This window comes from Onychostoma macrolepis, chromosome 18 (assembly GCF_012432095.1).
Source record: "Onychostoma macrolepis isolate SWU-2019 chromosome 18, ASM1243209v1, whole genome shotgun sequence".
NCBI classification, from domain to species: Eukaryota; Metazoa; Chordata; class Actinopteri; order Cypriniformes; family Cyprinidae; genus Onychostoma; species Onychostoma macrolepis.
This window is the reverse complement of record NC_081172.1, coordinates 9,725,640-9,745,253: the sequence shown is the minus strand read 5'-3', so window position 1 is coordinate 9,745,253 and position 19,614 is coordinate 9,725,640. Positions and strand designations below refer to the sequence as shown.

Genomic DNA, 19,614 nt, shown 5'->3' with positions numbered 1-19,614 from the left:
TGATCAGTTTGGGCACGTGTTTATATTATTGAGGAACACAATTATGTCATTAACATTCCTTCAAATGTGAAGCAAATCTATGTGTTGTGTAAGGTTTCATCAGCAAGATTATTTTTCTTTCTTTCTTTATTAGTAGTTTTATTATTGTTGTTGTTTTTATCATTATCATTACTATTTTGATTATATTGTTTCGATTTTGAGAATAAAAACAAACAAAACAAAAACATTTAAACCAGGCCAAGGGTTTCTGGGCTTGGTGTGTAACGCAAAGCACTGAAACTGTTTCGCTCGAGGTCAGAGGTCGCGCGGAAAAACCGTTACAAACAAACATTCAAGCGCAAGCAGCAACACTCAGTGGAGCAGCACGAATACCTGAGGTAAGACAACAAAACCTTTCAAATAAACTATGATCTTTTTGAAAAGCTATGAAAATAACACCTACGTAATGTCATAATTGTGTGTTTCATAATGAATAAATGATGACGGGCCACAGAATTGTAGAAAAATTAAGTACAAACGATGTTAATGTGGCCACAATATTAAGTCAGTTTACCTGTTCAGAGTTAATTATTCCACATATACCATGGTTACTACACTTGAAGACCTTTTCTCAGATGTTTTATTTCAAGATATTCTTTAAGGTTTTAACCTGCTGGTTACCAGAGCACTCGTGTATTGATTATTTTCACCAACAGAGGGCGCTGCGAGCTACATTGAGTGCTTGGTCACGTGCTGCTCCTTCATTCGTGAAGAACCTGGACGACAGCAGCGCTATTATCATCAATTCTCAAAAGAGACACCATTGTCCCTATCAAGGTAGTATGTTGAATTAAAATAATACTGTTTGTATGTACTTTATAACTGCCTTTATAACTATAATTTCATGACTCCTGTTGTTTTAACAGACTGAAATTGATGGAGATATTTTAATGAACCTAACTGAGACTACGAAAGCTTAAATATTACCAAAAATGAAGGATTAAGTTAAATTCATAAGATTACAAGAAAACCTAAAGACTGAGATGCCAGCAAGACCACAGACACCACGAGTAAATTACTACTCTACGGGTTTAAAAATTTGTGGGCACATTTAGGCTACTAATTATTATTAACTATTATAACTGCTGCCGTCTGGTCGACGCTACAGAGCTCTGAGAACCAGAACGACCAGACACAGGAACAGTTTCTTCCCTCAGGCTAATTATTTAATGGGATGTACGGAAGAACTTAGCGACTTTAAAATTTTCTCACATTTATGCATTTGGTTGACATTGTTATTACAAAGCAACTTTCAGTGCATTCTCACTTTTAATGGGATGCTCAGTTAGGTGTAATGGTCAGGTCAGGTGTCCGCATATGTTTAGCCGAACTATATTGTGATCTTTGCAAATCATTGAGCTGTTTTTAACCATACTAACATGCACCTTTCTGCAAACTTTTTTTGTAGGACTTCTTATTGATATTTCACCTGGATTAGTCTCAAGACAACATATTGTTTGTTTGTAGCAACATATTGTAGCAATAAAAAAAAAGACTTGAGAGATTTCCACTTCTATTAAAGGAGAGTCAGAGATCTCTTCATGTCATCAGTGAGGTGAGTGCATTTGGAACAGTGTATCCATAATATTTAAATCTATATATTTTTTCTTTTTCAACCCCTTCTCCTGGTTATCATTTCTTCTAAACATTTAGTTAGGGGTTATTCTGTGGAACGGTTTGTGTCCGTGCATGTTCCACAGTAAAATCAGCAAGAATGAATAGAGGGAATATTCAAACAAAAATTAAAATTCTGTCATAATTTACTCACCTTCATGTTGTTTCAAACTTGTATGATTTTCTTTTGTTTTGTGAAAGAAATTATTTTCAAGAATGTCACTGAAAATCATTGACATGTTGTTCTGGACCCAAGTGATTTTCATCACATGGACATTCTTTAACATTCTTAAAAATATCTTATTTTGTGTTCTGCAGAAGAAAAAGGGTTGTTTGGAACAACATCAGGGAGAGTAAATGACGACAAAATATCCCTTTAATGGGTCATATACTTTTGATTACAATTTGTTATATTTAGAATTAACTGTTTTCTCACTGATGTCAACTTATGATATTAGTAAGGGATTCTTGCAACCAAAAAAAACTCATAATGTAGTTTTTCATGACTACTTGCCACCCTCTCTATTATCTTAATTATGTTGATAATACAGTTTACACTGCCTCATCTTTCTTTTCAAAGCCTCTTTTACATTGACAGGTTCAAAAATAGTCAAAGATTTATTACTGACTCATTTTTTAATCTTAATTTTAAAACAAATAAATTAATTCACTTTAACTACTAAATATTGTTATAGTATAACATTATTTTCTCCTTGTTTAGGAACCACATACACCCAACCCCGTGCTGTTTATAAAGGGATGTGCCTTGGATGCAGAGTCTCTTTTAGAAATAATGATGGAAGGGGAGGAGGAGGTCTGAGAAGTAGACGATGTGAACACGTCTCTACACTTCATCTTCAACACTGAATATGCTTCATGAGAGACACCCTGACATTCATTGAAAACTGTTTAATGTATCATAATGCCAAAACCAATATGCCAGCCACAATGGCCAGTTTTATTTTTATTAAATTAATGTATATGTATATAAATGCATGATGTTGATTGTTGTTTATTTATTAATGTGTTTGTTGGTTTGTTTGTAACACATATTTATGTTTGATTGTTGTTTATTTATTTATTAATGTGTTTGTTGGTTTGTTTGTAACATATTCATGTTTGATTGTTGTTTATTTATTTATTTATGTGTTTGTTGGTTTGTTTGTAACACATTTATGTTTGATTGTTGTTTATTTATTTATGTGTTTGTTGGTTTGTTTGTAACACATTTTTATGTTTGATTGTTGTTTATTTATTTATTAATGTGTTTGTTGGTTTGTTTGTAACACATTTATGTTTGATTGTTGTTTATTTATTTTTGTGTTTGTTGGTTTGTTTGTAACACATATTTATGTTTGATTGTTGTTTATTTATTTATTTACAGTGGGGCAAAAAAGTATTTAGTCAGCCACCAATTGTGCAAGTTCTCCCACTTAAAAAGATGAGAGAGGCCTGTAATTTTCATCATAGGTATACCTCAACTATGAGAGACAAAAGGAGAAAATAAAATCCAGAAAATCACATTGTAGGATTTTTAAAGAATTTATTTGCAAATTATGGTGGAAAATAAGTATTTGGTCAATAACAAAATTTCATCTCAATACTTTGTTATATACCCTTTGTTGGCAATGACAGAGATCAAACGTTTTCTGTAGGTCTTCACAATGTTGCTGGTATTTTGGCCCATTCCTCCATGCAGAGCTCCTCTAGAGCAGTAATGTTTTGGGGCTGTCGCTGGGCAACACGGACTTTCAACTCCCTCCAAAGATTTTCGATGGGGTTGAGATCTGGAGACTGGCTAGGCCACTCCAGGACCTTGAAATGCTTCTTACGAAGCCACTCCTTCGTTGCCCGGGCGGTGTGTTTGGGATCATTGTCATGCTGAAAGACCCAGCCACGTTTCATCTTCGATACCCTTGCTGATGGAAGGAGGTTTTCACTCAAAATCTCACGATACATGGCCCCATTCATTCTTTCGTTTACACGGATCAGTCGTCCTGGTCCCTTTGCAGAAAAACAGCCCCAAAGCATGATGTTTCCACCCCCATGCTTCACAGTAGGTATGGTGTTCTTTGGATGCAACTCAGCATTCTTTCTCCTCCAAACACGACAAGTTGAGTTTTTACCAAAAAGTTCTATTTTGGTTTCATCTGACCATATGACATTCTCCCAATCCTCTTCTGGATCATCCAAATGTTCTCTAGCAAACTTCAGACGGGCCCGGACATGTACTGGCTTAAGCAGGGGGACACGTCTGGCACTGCAGGATTGGAGTCCCTGGCGGCGCAGTGTGTTACTGATGGTAGCCTTTGTTACTTTGGTCCCAGCTGTCTGCAGGTCATTCACTAGGTCCCCCCGTGTGGTTCTGGGATTTTTGCTCACAGTTCTTGTGATCATTTTGACCCCACGGGGTGAGATCTTGCGTGGAACCCCAGATCGAGGGAGATTATCAGTGGTCTTGTATGTCTTCCATTTTCTAATAATTGCTCCCACAGTTGATTTCTTCACACCAAGCTGCTTACCTATTGCAGATTCAGTCTTCCCAGCCTGGTGCAGGTCTACAATTTTGTTTCTGGTGTCCTTTGACAGCTCTTTGGTCTTGGCCATGGTGGAGTTTGGAGTTGGACTGTTTGAGGTTGTGGACAGGTGTCTTTTATACTGATAACAAGTTCAAACAGATGCCATTAATACAGGTAACGAGTGGAGGACAGAGGAGCCTCTTAAAGAAGAAGTTACAGGTCTGTGAGAGCCAGAAATCTTGCTTGTTTGTAGGTGACCAAATACTTATTTTACCGAGGAATTTACCAATTAATTCTTTAAAAATCCTACAATGTGATTTTCTGGATTTTTTTTCTCATTTTGTCTCTCATAGCTGAGGTATACCTATGATGAAAATTACAGGCCTCTCTCATCTTTTTAAGTGGGAGAACTTGCACAATTGGTGGCTGACTAAATACTTTTTTGCCCCACTGTATGTGTTTGTTGGTTTGTTTGTAATACATATTTATGTATTAAACAGTTTGTGGACAACCACAGTGTTCTGTCTATATAGTGAAATTGGATTAATAATGTATAATAATAATAATTTTAATGCTATCTAGAAAAAGGTTAAAAAAGGATCCCATGAGGGTCATTAATGCACCTTTAAGTGAAGGTTCCAATTAGAACCTTTTCAAAAATGAACCTTTAAGGTTCCTCCACATGTTGCAATCTCCAGGAACCTCAAAAGGTTCATTTTTGAACCTTTTCTTCTAAGAGTGTAGCCTTCTTTCCTTAATTTTTTTTAGTTTAATCAGTTCCTCAATTCAATTAAAAAAAAATTAGGAAAATACATCTCTTTTCTTAGTAAAAAGTCCTCTATTTTCTATACAACACTGAATCACAATTTCTTTAATGAAATATACACACTATTTTTAATTATCACCTTAATTTTTTAATGAAAATTACAAGACCCATGATAAATTTTTTACAGTTTATCCTATATCCTATAATATCAAACAGATCTCATTTGTCATTTTTAATAGGAACACATTCACTGTGTATAATGCTTTAACTTAGAGGGGTTGATTTAAAGGGATGCATTGATAAAAAAATATATACACTCATTGCCAAAAATATCCTTATGAATATACCTTTCATTGGATAATAAGAATTTAAAATTGAGGGAAATATCATTATGAAATAAATGTTTTTCTCTAATACACATTGGCCACAATTAACGTCACCCTTTAATTCAATACTTTTTGAAACCTCCATTTGCCAGTTTAACAGCTCTAAATTTTCTCCTATAATGCCTGATGAGGTTAGAGACCATTCCTTCATCCAGAATCACTCCAGACCCTTTAGATTCCAAGCTCCATGTTGGTGCTTCTTCTCTTCAGTTCACCCCACTCATTTTCTATAGGGTTCAGGTCAGAGGACTGGAATGGCCATAGCAGAAGATTGGTTTTGTGCTCAGTGACCCATTTTTGTGTTGTTTTTGAGGTTTGTGTTTGGATTATTGTACGGTTGGAAGATCCAAACATGGCCCATTATAAGATTTCTAACAGAGTCAGTCACTTATTGATTTTTTATCTGTTGGTATTTGATAGAATCCATGAGTCTAAACAAGATGTCCAGGACCTCCAGCAGAAATATAGGCCCACAACATCAAAAATACAGCAGTATATTGCATTGTACACATGGGGTACTTTTTATCCCTGTGTTCACCAAACCCATCTTGAGTGTCTGCTGCTAAAAGCTAATTTTTTTAGTTTCATCTGACCATAGAAGTCAGTCCCATTTGAAGTTCCAGTCGTGTCTGATAACTGAATATGCTGGAGTTTGTTTTTGGATGAGCGAGGATAATTTTTCTTGAAATCCTCCCAAACAACATGTGGTGATGTAGGTGCTGTTTGACAAATTTTTTTTAAAGGTTTTCTGACCCCGAGATTCAACTATTTTCTGCAATTCTCCAGCTGTGGTCCTTGGAGAGTCTTTAGCCACTCAAACTCTCCTTCTCACCGTGCATTAGGACGATATAGACACATGTCCTCTTCCAGGCAGTTTCGTAACATTTTATTTTGATTGAAAATTCTTAATTATTTCCCTGATGGTGGAAATGGGAATTTTCACTGCTCTAGCTCTTTTCTTAAAGCCACTTCACTAATTTGTGAAGCTCAATTATCTTTTGCTGCACATCAGAAATATATTCTTTGGTTTTTCTCATTGTGATGGATGATTAAGGGAATTTGGGCTTTGTTTTCCCTCCTATTTATATTTCTGTGAAACAGGAAGCCATGGCTGGATAATTTCATGTTCATAATCACCCTGGAGTGCTCAAAATTGTGAATATGAATGGGAATATACTTTATAGTTTAGATATTTTACTCATAAGAATTTCTAGGGGTGACAATAATTGTGTCCAAAGTGTATTTGAGAAAAACATTTATTTCATAATGATATTTCATATTTACCAAGGGTGACAATATTTTTGGCAATGAGTGTATATATGACTCATACCAATAACAACATAATCATGTTAGAGCTAATAAACAACATATGTAACCAAGATGTATTATTATTAGGCCCAGTTTCACAGACAGGGCTTAGACTAAGCCAGGATTAGGCCATAGTTCAATTAGGACATTTAAGTCATTTTTTAAACATGCTTAGAAAGAAAACATTACTGGGGTGCATCTTGAGACAAAACAAAGGCACTGATATATTTTAAGGTCAGTCAGTGCAAGTTTATTTCAGTTGAAACAGCTCAGACTTGCATTTTAGTCTAGGACTAGGCTTAAGCCTTGTCTGTGAAATAGATGGTAATAAATGGTTATTTTACATTTAGGATTATACATTTTATATATGTAAATTATATAATATATAAGATAAAAATATAAATGTAAAACAATTACCATTCAACATTAATATTCAATTTTGTTATGGATAAATCAAAAATCTTTAATATTGGCTGATATATTAATGATATATGCAACCATACTTAGAAAGTAAAAACACTTACCACTTTTTCTCCTTGATTCTCTTTCTGATTTCAAAACGGGTGTTTAGCAACATGGACTGCTCCAGAAACGCTCCTTCATACATGCGTCGCACAAACAGATCTTGGGTTCTTTCTATTCGATGGATCTTCAGGTACCAGATGTAAACTGTACTGAGCATGAGTCCCAGCCACCAGCTCAGAGCAGAGCAGCCCAAACAGACCAGTCCTCCTGTCTTCTTGTGTACCACAATGTCTCTGGTGTTCAGAGTTCTTATGGCATCAGTCAACATCAAATGCAACCATGTGTCACTGGATTTTGGCTGAAAGCTCTCAAAACAGGTAGAAGTTTGATTTGAGTCTGGGAGCCTGACTGATATTGGAATCAAAAACACTGCCAAAACTGTGATCGAGGCCAGATACATGGGCAGGACAAAGCTGCGGCGCAGGGCGTGCATCTTACAAGCCACAACCACAAACCAGCGGCACAAGGCAGAGGATGCAATCTGGATCACCACCAATGAAACGACAACTGTTTCGAAGACGAGTTTGACCGATTTCCATTCTCGACCTGACAGAGGAACATAAGCTCCAACCACAGCTGACGTAACCAGGATTCTCATCAAACTGGAAATGATGCAGACCACGTTACGGGACTGAGCGATGTCTCTGGAAATGTCCTCTAGAAATGATACAGCAAAGAGCGTGCTGTAGTTCTCCCACCAATTCACAGAAACACAGATGGTCGCAATGATGGCAAGGCCAATTGATATATTTATCTCTAAGGAACTTTCAAATACCAAATAACTGATTGCAAAGAACACATAACCTGTGACGGTTAAGAAAATGGAGCATACGGACAGCATTATAAGCCACTTTCTCTCTTTGGCAAGGCACTTAGCGACCACCTGGAACACAGCGGACAGGAAGCTCACGCTGTTTAGGATCATCACATTGGTGACAATGTCAAAGTGTGGCATGGCTACTATTGTTAGAACTGCAGCTCCCAGTGCTACCAGGAACTCAACACACAGAACCTAGAAGAAAGGTCAAATCAAAGTCAGAAAGGTTACGGCCATCATAATCAGGTTCTATGCTGCCTATAATAAAATTGGAGGTCCCACTTTATATTAGGTGGCCTTAACTACTATGTACTTGCATTTAAATTAATCATTACAATGCACTTATGGTGTACATACATGTATTTACAGTGTACTTATATTTAAAAAAAACACTTGCATGTAATTACATCTGTAATTAATTTCTGTAATAACATTTATAGTTCCACAGTTGACTCATCCTTTACACCTTAACCCACCCTTAAACCTACCCATACCACCAAACCTGTCCCTAACCTTACCCGTATCACACCTCAATAGCAGCAAGTGTTTTGCAATACAATATGAACACAATAGGTACATTGTACTTATTTTTGATGTAAGTACATAGTAGTTAAGGCGACCTAATTTAAAGTGGGACCAAATTGGATATAAAAACAATATTCACTAAGAAATTGCTAGTAAGTATAACAAACAATCACAAAGAAACGACAAGTAAAACACTAAATTAAACATCAAATTTTGTAGAAAAATGCACTCCAATAATCTTAATCAGAGTATAAATCTATTCATTAAACACTTGTGTTTGCTTACCCATAAAAGAGTTTTTTTCGAGGGCCGGGTTGCACTCTTGAAAATGAACTTCCATGTGCTCTTTAGCAGAAGGAGAACACTTGGCCCAACCAGAACAAAGCCAATCCCAAGTAGGGTGATCGGTTTTTGTTCTGAACATATAATCTCAGTTTGATTGTTCCCAAATGTTATCAAAAGCAGAAATGATGTCTGTAAAGACAAAAACAATCTTCAATCTACAATCTTCAATCAGACATTAAAAAAATCATAATTTGACAGGTAGCATTTTCATTGTCTAAATTGTTGGCCTACTACCTACTGTTTTAATGGTAGGTAGCAAAATCTGGCAGGGCAGCACAAATCGACAGAACACTGGTCCTTGGTGATTCATAGAATATATTATAAAATATACCGCTATAGTTTTTTGTGTTTGCGCACTCTGTAATGTAAATAAGCCCAACACTCATGGACAGCAGAGCGAAACGACTGAAGGAGAAGCTTTATCCCCAAAAGTGACGATTCTAGTCAACCAATCAACGTTCTGCAGTGAGTTTAGATCCACCCTTTTGGTACTTTTTGCTGTGCTAGGTACCCCAATGGAAGGGTACCAAAAAAAAGTGGTACAGTACGGTTTGCTTTTTTGGTACCATTCACAACTTCTGACAATGGAAACGGACATAATTGCATACCGCACCGTACTGTATTGAACCGTACCGCTCGGTGGATATGAGCCATAAGTTAAGTGGCAAACAGTTTTTGAGAATAAAATTTAAAAAAGCATATCAAAGGAAACCGAATTAATACCCGTGGCTCCTGACGATATATTGAGGTCTTATGAAGCGAAACGATTGGTCTGTGTAAGAAACTGAACATTATTTTACAACATTTTATAGACCAATTATAGATTTTTAATAATTAGTTTTAATAATTAATTTTAATAATGATAATTAGATTTATTTCAACAAATGACAACTAAAATTAAATCCCTGGAACAGTTTTGTAGCATTTTAAAATGCTGGTTTAATGTAGTTTAATGTGGTTTAATGTAAAGACAGTGAAGCTAAAAGACTTGCAGATGAGGCCAGAATATTAACACAACTTGTTTACACATTAAGTTTTTTCGTCCCTTTAGAAAATCGTAATGAAGAAAACGCTTATGCATTAAGACAGTATTTAAAGTTCATATTTTGGGTTCATCAGTTTTTCTGCAGATATTATGCTTTATTAGAAAGGTGTGTATAGAATGTGGTCTTTTAATATCACGGTCCCGGTACATTAAGCATTCTTTATATGAGAGGAAAACGCTTAACGTGTCAATAAACACGTTGCGTTCACATTTTGGGCTTATATGTGCGTATCTGCACGTAGTATATGCTTTACAATTTTGTCTTTATCACTGTCTTGGCACATTACCCACATGAAGCGTTATTTGTGTTGCACGCTTTAAAGTCCCTGTTCAAGTTCTGCTAATTCACAAGCTGTTAATTATTAAACCAAACAAAATCAAAACTTTCAAAAACACACAGCAATAGGATTCTTTTATTGAGTGACAGGCAGTGGGTTTAATGGGTGACATTATTAATAGATTTACTATCTGGCGTCTTCTCATCATCTCCACGACCTGCTTCCCTTGGGGTTTTTACACAGAGAAAAGGCGACAAAATACACTGCACTGTCCAATTTTCTCTCAGAACGAGTACCAGAGTTACTTTTGCAATTCTCGATGCAGCATGACTGACAAACAATGGTGATATTTTCTACAATCACGACAGAAAATCTAAATCCTGCCCTGAACTCAATAGCGGAACGGCAGCGCGATCCTCTCAGTATGGCAGTCAGGAGCCACGGGTATTAATTTTATGTTCCTTGATATGCTTTTTTATTATTATTATCAAAAAACTGCTGAGTTGCATTTTTATCACTAGGGACCACAGTTTCAGATAAAAATCTTCTTCACTGTTTTACTGAAGAAAAAGTCACCTATTACAGTGAGTAAATTAACAGCAAATTTTCATTTTTGTGTGAGCTATCGTTTTAACTGTTATCCCATCATCTATAAAATGATTAGCCAGTGATTAATAAAGCAGCTCACTTTACTGAGCAGCACAAGGGCGAAGACAATTACACCAACAATGGCACACGAGAACAATTTCAAACACTGCACTCGTTTCCTTGGCTTTAGCTCATCTTGAATGATTGGTACTTCTCTGCACACATCCCAAGATTGCCTGTTCCGGAAGAAAAAAAGGGAACAGCTTACTGGAAAAGTGAAAATTCACTGGACTGAGCGTTAAAGATATTCATTAATAACTAAATAGTGGTATTTATAATGCAAGAGAAGTTGCAAGATTTTTTTTTTTTTTTACATTTATAAATATATATTTATCCAGCTGTAAGTGATTTGTAGAGAATTGTTCTAAATTTATATTCATACAAACACATACATACAGGTGCATCTCAAAAAATTTGAATATCGTGAAAGTTTTTTTGGTAACTTATTTCAAAAAGTTAAACTTTCATATATTCTAGATTCATTACATGTAAAGTAAAACATATCAAAAGTTTTTTTATTTATTAATTTTTTTAATTTTGATGAATAGAGCTTACAGCTCATGAAAGTCAAAAATCCAGTATCTCAAAATATTGGAATATTTCCTAAGATCAATCAAAAAAAGGATTTGCAAAACAGAAAAGTTCAAGTTCTTTAAAGTATGTTCATTTATGCACTCAATACTTGGTCGGGGCTCTTTAGCACAAATGACAGCATCAGTAAGGTGTGGCATGGAAGCGATCAGCCTGTGGCACTGCTGAGGCACTACTGAGCCTTCAGCTCGTCTGTATTGTTGGATCGACTATTTCTCATCTTTCTCTTGAAAATATCCCATAGATTCCATATGTGGGGTTCAGGTCAGACATGTTGGCTGGCCAATCAAGCACAGTAATATCATGGTCAGCAAACCACCTGGAAGTGATTTCGGCACTGTGGGCAGGTGCTAAAGTCCTGCTGGACAAGGAAATCAGCATCTCCATAAAGCTTGTTAGCAGATAGAAGCATAAAGTGCAAAATCTCCTGGTACTGACTCCTGCATTGACTATGGACTTGATAAAACACAATGGACACAACACCAGCAGACGTCACGGCACCCCAAATTGTCACTGACTTCGGGAATTTCGCACTGGACTTCAAGCAGCTTGGATTCTGAGTCTTCCTCCAGACCTTAATTTCCAAATGAAATGCAAAATGTACTTTTATCTGAAAAGAGGACTTTGGACCACTGAGCAACAGTCCAGGGTTGCGTTTCCAAAAGCATCGTAAGCTTAAGTACATCGTAGACCCATTGAAACCAATGGAGCTATGATCAACTTAGGCTTACGATGCTTTTGGGAAACGTAGCCCAGTTCTTTTTCTCCTTAGCCCAGGTAAGATGCGTCTGATGTTGTTTCTGTTTCAGAAGTGGCTTGGTAGCCCTTTTCTTGAAGACGTCTGAGCGTGGTGACTCTTGATGCACTGACTCCAGCTTCAGTCCACTCCTTGTGAAGCTCTCCCAAGTGTTTGAATCGGCTTTGCTTGACTATTCTCAAGCTTGCGGTCATCCTTGTTGTTTGTTTACCTTTTCCTACCCAATTTCTTCCTTCCAGTCAACTTTGCATTTAATATGCTTTAATATAGCACTCTGTGAACAGCCACCCCTTTCAGTAATGACACTTCTGTGACTTACTCCCTTTGTGGAGGATGCCAATGATTGTCTTCTGGACCATTGCCAAGTCAGCAGTCTTCCCCAATGTTGTGGTTTCAAAGAACAAGAGATACCCGGAATTTATACTGTGTGAATGGTCATGTAATGAAACTCAAATGTAAATATTCTAATATTTTGAGATACTGGATTTTTGACATTCATGAGCTGTAAGCTCTAATCATCAAAATTAAAACAAAAAAACTTTTGAAATGTTTTACTTTATATGTAATAAATCTAGAATATATTAAAGTTTCACTTTTTGAAATGTTACCTCCAAAAAAAAAAAAAAAAGAATTTTTCACAATATTCTAATTTTTTGAGATTTGCCTGTATATGTGTGCTTGTGTGTATATCTATATATATAGATATACACTTAGCAGAAATTATTAAATAATTACTTTTCAAAAAGAAATAAAATTTGGGGGAAAATTTTATATTAAAATAATTGTTAATTAACATTAATAAGTTTAAGAAAAAAATAATGTAAATTTAAACACTTCATTTTTGAATTATGGTATTTAAAAAAAAAAAAAGTCCAGTACCTCAGTTTATGTCTCTGTTGTTGTTCCATAATGATGTTTGCAGAGCATCAAAAACATTTGATTAATCATCTGTAAAACAGATAAGCGTCTTATAACCAGATGGGAGGGAGCACTACGCTTTTATTCAGCATGTTTTCTATGTAAAGTGATGCTAATCAGCTTCATATTTTCACTTGCTTTGATGATGAAAAGGATTTCTCAAATATAAGTGACTCACCAGAAACATGGTCCAAAACGTGAGCAATCCCTATAATTAACTCATGGTACTGGTATTGTTGAAACTATGCTATACAGTGACATTCTGTGCATCCACCTTAAGAAAATAGTTTAGGCCATTTTGTGTTCTTGTGTGACAGTACACCTGCAACCAAGATGCATATAGAAATGGTGTACTGTATGATGTGAAAGAACTTTTTGACATCCAGTCCTGAACCCCACTGAGCAAAAAATATATGTATCTGTTAATACGTAAGATATACGAGGAAGAATGAAATTAAATTGTAATGAATGTACACAAAAGGCCTATTTCTTTCAAATATTGTTCACAAATCTGTCTAAATCTGTGTTAGTGAGCACTTCTCCTTTGCCGAGATACTCCATCCACCTCACAGGTGTGGCATATCAAGATGCTTATTAGAGAGCATGATTATTGCACAGAGTTGATCAGGTTGTTGATTGTGGCCTGTGGAATGTTGGTCCACTTCTCTTCAATGGCTGTGAGAAGTTGCTAAATATTGGCAGGAACTGGAACATGCTGTCGTATACGCCGATCCAGAGCATCCCAAACTCAGTGCTCAATGGATGACATGTCTGGTGAACTGGGATGTTTTCAGCTTCCAGGAATTGTGTTCAGATCCTTGCAACATGGGGCCATGCATTATCATGCTGCAACATGAGGCGATGGTTGTGGATGAATGGCACAACAATGGGCCTCAGGATCTCGTCACGGTATCTCTGTGCATTCAAAATGCCATCAATAAAATGCACCTGTGTTCATTGTCCATAACATACGCCTGCTCATACCATAACAACACCGCCACCATGGGCCACTCAATCCACAACGTTGACATCAGCAAACCGCTCACACACCCTTAACAGTGAAAACCGGGATTCATCCGTGAAGAGAACACCTCTCCAAAGTGCCAGACGCCATCGAATGTGAGCATTTGGCCACTCAAGTCTGTTACGACGACAAACTGCAGTCAGGTAGAGACCCCGATGAGGACAACGAGTATGCAGATGAGCTTCCCTGAAACGGTTTCTGACAGTTTGTGCAGAAATTCTTTGGTTATGCAAACCGATTGTTGCAGCAGCTGTCCGGGTGGCTGATCCCAGATGATCTTGGAGGTGAAGATGCTGGATGTGGAGGTCCTGGGCTGGTTACACGTGGTCTGCAGTTGTGAGGCCGGTTGGATGTACTGCCAAATTCTCTGAAACGCCTTTGGAGACGGCTTATGGTAGAGAAATGAACATTCAATTCACGGGCAACAGCTCTGGTGGACATTCTTGCAGTCAGCATGCCAATTGCACGCTCCCTCAAAACTTGCAACATCTGTGGCATTGTGCTGTGTGATAAAACTGCACATTTTAGAGTGGCCTTTTATTGTGGCCAGCCTAAGGCACACCTGTGCAATAATCATGCTGTCTAATCAGCATCTTGATATGCCACACCTGTGAGGTGGATGGATCATCTCGGCAAATGAGAAGTGCTCACTAACACAGATTTAGACAGATTTGTGAACAATATTTGAGAGAAATAAGCCTTTTGTGTACATAGAAAAAGTCTTAGATCTTTGAGTTCAGCTCATAAAAATGGGGGCAAAAACAAAAGTGTTGAGTTTATAATTTTGTTCAGTGAAAGAACTGATGATTTGGAATCAGCTTTTGCAATCCACAAGGCTTCAGTGACTGACAGTATTGCAGTCTCAGTTGACTCCTGAAACCTGACTGATTAGCATCCAGTTTGTTGTTCTGTGAAAGGAACAATGATATCTGGTTTAAAACAACTCGATTGAGGGTTTTCGCTATAAATGGAAGGAGAGAGACAGGTCTGTAGCTATCTATGTTTTTTTGAGCAGTGGGGTTACCTGAGCCTGCTTGAATGCAGTGGGGAAGGTGCCTGTGAGGAGAGATGTGTGTGAGTGTAGGAGAGATTGCTTGGAGAAGGTGTGAGGGTATTGGGTCTAGAGGGCATGTTGTAGGATGGCTGGAGAGGAGAAGTGTTGATACTTCTGCCTCAGTGAGGGGACAGAAGGAGAAAATGGGAGTTTTAGCAGTGGATGTGGATGGTTTGAGGTAGGGATGTTCATTTCGGTTATTTCTCCTAACCGACAACCGACGCTCGTTAACAGTTTATTAACTGTTAACCAACAAGATTATTTTAAATTAGAATTGAATTAAATTAGAAAGGATAAGTGTCTGTGACCTGTTAAAAATACTAACATTTGTTTTCCGGGGATTAATTTTACATGCACAAAAAGCAGCAAACAACAGAACATGAGGATTCACATGGTCATATCATATCACATCACGCACCAGCAGCGCTTCTGCGAGCACAGAAAAACATATATATAACAAATAAATAGGCCTATTTGAGAAATATATTTTTACTTGAATAATAAATTAAGAAAACGAAATTACGTATCCTAGTATGCAGAGTTTCGGTTCATTTTTGTGCTTCGCAAAAGGAAAGGCATCCTATTTTTCTTTAAGGCTATTTTACAAAAGCACAAAGATTTGTTTTGATTGTGAATATACACAAATAAAAGCAAACCTTTTACAATTCCGGTTATCTTTATGACTAAAAGGAGTAGCTAGTTGCTTCCACTGTTAGATGGAAAAAAATTCAAGTGTCTGCGCTGGCGCCGCATACGTGCACGCTGTTAAGCATTGCTACCGTGATAATGTAGCCTGTTCATTATCATAATAAAACAGTGTAGCATTTGGACCAATCCGACACACAATTTTTCATTAGATTTAACAAATCAATGATTCATTAGATTAACAAATAATCACAGACCCCTCACCCAATAAACATACTGGGTTCCAGGATGTCTGTGAACGACACCAGGCCCCTGGTTACCATGGCAAACAGGAAACCTCACCCAGATCAGATAAACTTTACGACCTAAAAGTATGTAGAGAGAATCTTCCCCCTACTCAGTTCTCTCTAAAACAGACACACACTGCTATAGGAAACGACTTCTTTCATTAATTCATAGACAGATTTTTCTTTGACCTTCCTATCACACATCCTCAGGTCATTGTGTATATTATTACTGTTCTTGTATATTGTCTTTTGTATTGTATACTGTTTTATGCATGCTTACGATAGAGCCACTTGCTCATGTAACCTTACCTATGCCATGTTTAGTATCTATGAATTAGTCTTCGGATGATCTAATTGAGAGTGAATATTACATGTTGATGCCTATGCAACATATTAGTGTCCTAAGAATTTTTAGTAGTTTTTGCACTAACCCCAGTCTAATTACCATGTTCAGAGACAAAGAGTCATAAACTTTCCCTCCAAAAGTGAAAGTCACCATTGGTTCTGTGACCTCCCAATCACCATCGAGTAAGAACATCTTTGGAATTCATCACTCTTCAAACCAGGAAGAACGTGATCGCCAAGTCCAAAACCTTGAAACCATAAAGAGTTTCATCACTGCATCCGGACACTCGTCAACGACCAAGGCAATGCAAGTATCATACATTTAACTAAACGAAACAGAGGTTTAGTATAAGCTATAGACCCCGTTATAAACGGCGCTGATGGATTTAACTCAGGTGGTTCTGACTCATTTTCCATAACTGCATTCTCTGGTTTCTCTAATGGCTTCATTCATCCACTTTAGCTTCCCTTGTCAAGTGAATCCTCACTGTTTTGAGGTACTAAATGTGCAGAACTCTCCCACTTGAAAAATACAGCCCACTACAAGAAGTTTTCAACTGAAATTCACTCATTGACCACACTTTTGCTCTTCTTTTCCCTTCTTTATTTTGAAAGTTCGATGCCATGAATCAATAAGTCAGGTGAAAAACCTTTAAACACAAATACAAACACCACTTTTAGAGCAAGCACAAGATTTAAATTCTTGGTTTTAAATTACCATAAAAGAGCATGTAACCACAACAGATATTTGAACAAGTTTTTAACTTTGATGATCTTAAACATTTAATGATTTTAAACAGCTTTTAATCTGATCACATTTTGAATATATATAAACAAATCACTGCCCAAATTTAAACCTATTAAACAAACTAATCATGTTGAAATATGATATAAACAAAAAATAAACAAAAAATCAAATTTCAATCAAAATAAAAATATGAAAGCTCACCGGCTACATCTCCATTGATTGTAGTGGGCTTAATTCTGCACAAAAGAGTTCACTTCAATCAAAGTAATGGCAAGTTTGCCACACTCATTTCTCAGTGCTGCTTTCTACTGCTACTTTCTACTCTGACTTTGTGTTTGCACTGCCAGTTAGCAGATCAGCTTCACCTGGTGCACCTAGCTGGTGCATTCTTGCTTGGAGGGGCGCCTACAGCAGTCAGTTTGCCGCAATACCTCATTTCAGGTACACAGCAACTTGAAACGATTCTAACATTCACATCCCGCACAACACCTCTGGAGTCAGGGTTGACACTAATGACTCTTCCAAGCTTGAACTGGCCTCTCAACGCATTCTGGTCACACAGCCAAACAATATCTCCAACAGAAACATTCCTTTGTGAGGTATGCCATTTGCTTCACACAAACAAGTTGGGACCGGTGAGCTGGCTCCAAGACCTCTAGAACCTGTTGACCTGGCACTGCATTTCCCGGAGTCTCTTGTAAGGGTAGCTTGTGAAGTCAAATGTTTTAAAGTCACCACTTGAAGATGCTCGTCCCGGTAAAAGCGTATTAGGCGTGATGTACTGCACGCTGTCTTCACAGCTCTGCACCCTGGCATCTATTGGACGTTCATTGGCAAGGTTGGCAGCGATCTGAAGGGTTGTCTGGAGCTCACTGTAGCTGAGGCCTGACTGTTTCCGCAGCACCATTACGATGAGGTGAATTGGCTGGTTGGATTTTCCACTGCCAGTCGGTTCCATTTTTAGCCGAAGCTTCCTCCACACTAGTCCTGTCCAAGTCATTCAGGAACTTGTATAGCTCTTCCAGGACAGGTTTGGCACCGATGAAGTTGGTGCCTGGGTCAGACCAGATCTTCTTAGGATGCCCTCGAATTGCAGTAAACCTCTGGTATGTCATCAAGAAACTCTCAGTTAACATGGTTTTGGCCAGCTCTGTGTGGATAGCCCTACTGGCCATGCAGCAGAACACGACTCCCCAAACCTTCATTGTGACCCACTTCTTCACATCGTCTTTGACTTGATAGGGTCCGAACAGGTCAATAGCTGTGAACTCAAATGGGGCTACAGGTCTAGACCACTCTTGAGGTAAATTGCCCATTACTTGTTGACATATCCTGGCTCTGACTTTCTTACAGATTATACAGTTGTCAACGTCTTTTTGAGCAATTCTTCTTCCTTTGACCCCCACTTTCTTTCTCATCTTCATTAGAGTCGCAGCCTGGGCCGTAGCTAGTGGGGTGAAAGGTGGGGACAATTCTAGGGGCCCCCACCGCCCAGGGGGCCCCACAAAATCCAGGAATTATACTATATAGGCCCATGTTCTGTGAATAATTCTAATATTTTATTAGTTGTATAACTGAGATATTATGAAAACCACAAAAAAGCATGCAATTTGGTTAAATTAATTTTCTAATATCTGCTCCTCTACCCTCCCGAAAAATGGTTTAGTCAGATACGAAGTATCCTCAGAAGTCCCACCCCAGATCGTGAACAAGATGACAAATCAGAGTTGAGACGTCAAATGAAGTTAGCGATGTACATTAGTGATGGGAAGTTCGGATCATTTTACTGACTTGGACCTTTGAGTCTCGTTCAGCAAAATGAACGAATCTTTTTTCGAGTCATTTCGTTCATTTTAGCAAAATATAATTAAAATGTTACGTGCTACTTCCCTAACACATCTACTACTTATGCAAACGTTGATCACACTACAAACAATACAAAACTAATGCTATAAGAAACATAAAAGATTAATTCATTGTTTATCTGGGTCTGTCTATTATTAGCTCACCTCTTATCTGACAAGTCTTCGGGTTTGAGGCGTTCGTTCATCACGTGACAGCCTCATAAGCTAAACCTATGCAGTCAGAGCCGGAAAGAGAATTGATTAGTTCATCTCTCGAGTCTTTCGAGTCATTCGTTCTTTTGTCACGTGATGTGACAGCATTGGACAGATAAATTAGTTAATTTACAAGCTTCCTTACAAACGGGTGCATAGTTATTATTATTATTATTATTATTTACTCTTACAGTTACGTGATGCGTTTCTGGTCTCAAATTGTAGCTTTTTAATTACAGTTTATAAATGTGAATTTCTGTCATGATGGTTCTTTTCCATAACACTGAATGTGGTAACAAAGGTAATAAACTAAAGAGTTGGATATTATTGTTATTATTAAGTATTTTTCCCTCAGACTGAATAGGTGTAGCTT

At 37.4% G+C, this 19,614-nt stretch overlaps 1 protein-coding gene and 1 long non-coding RNA gene across 3 annotated transcripts in view; one reads left to right on the top strand and one right to left on the bottom strand.

The window, feature by feature from the left end:
- Nucleotides 1–13,299, bottom strand: part of LOC131524737 (chitin synthase chs-1-like) — a 55,950-nt gene extending 42,651 nt beyond the window's left edge. For both annotated transcript variants that reach the window (XM_058752027.1, XM_058752028.1), the window contains exons 1-4: nt 13,043–13,299; nt 10,856–10,991; nt 8,785–8,973; nt 7,157–8,169 (exon numbers count right to left, since the gene is read on the bottom strand). In XM_058752027.1, the coding sequence (XP_058608010.1) occupies nt 7,157–8,169; nt 8,785–8,973; nt 10,856–10,991; nt 13,043–13,071 (1,367 nt within the window). In that variant the 5' untranslated portion in view covers nt 13,072–13,299. The remainder of the gene's footprint in view (nt 1–7,156; nt 8,170–8,784; nt 8,974–10,855; nt 10,992–13,042) is intronic.
- LOC131524739 (uncharacterized) lies at nt 122–2,601 on the top strand. The gene is made up of 4 exons (XR_009267062.1): nt 122–377; nt 696–816; nt 1,448–1,594; nt 2,375–2,601. It is a non-coding gene; the product is annotated as an uncharacterized LOC131524739 (long non-coding RNA).
- Nucleotides 13,300–19,614: the final 6,315 nt, after the last annotated feature.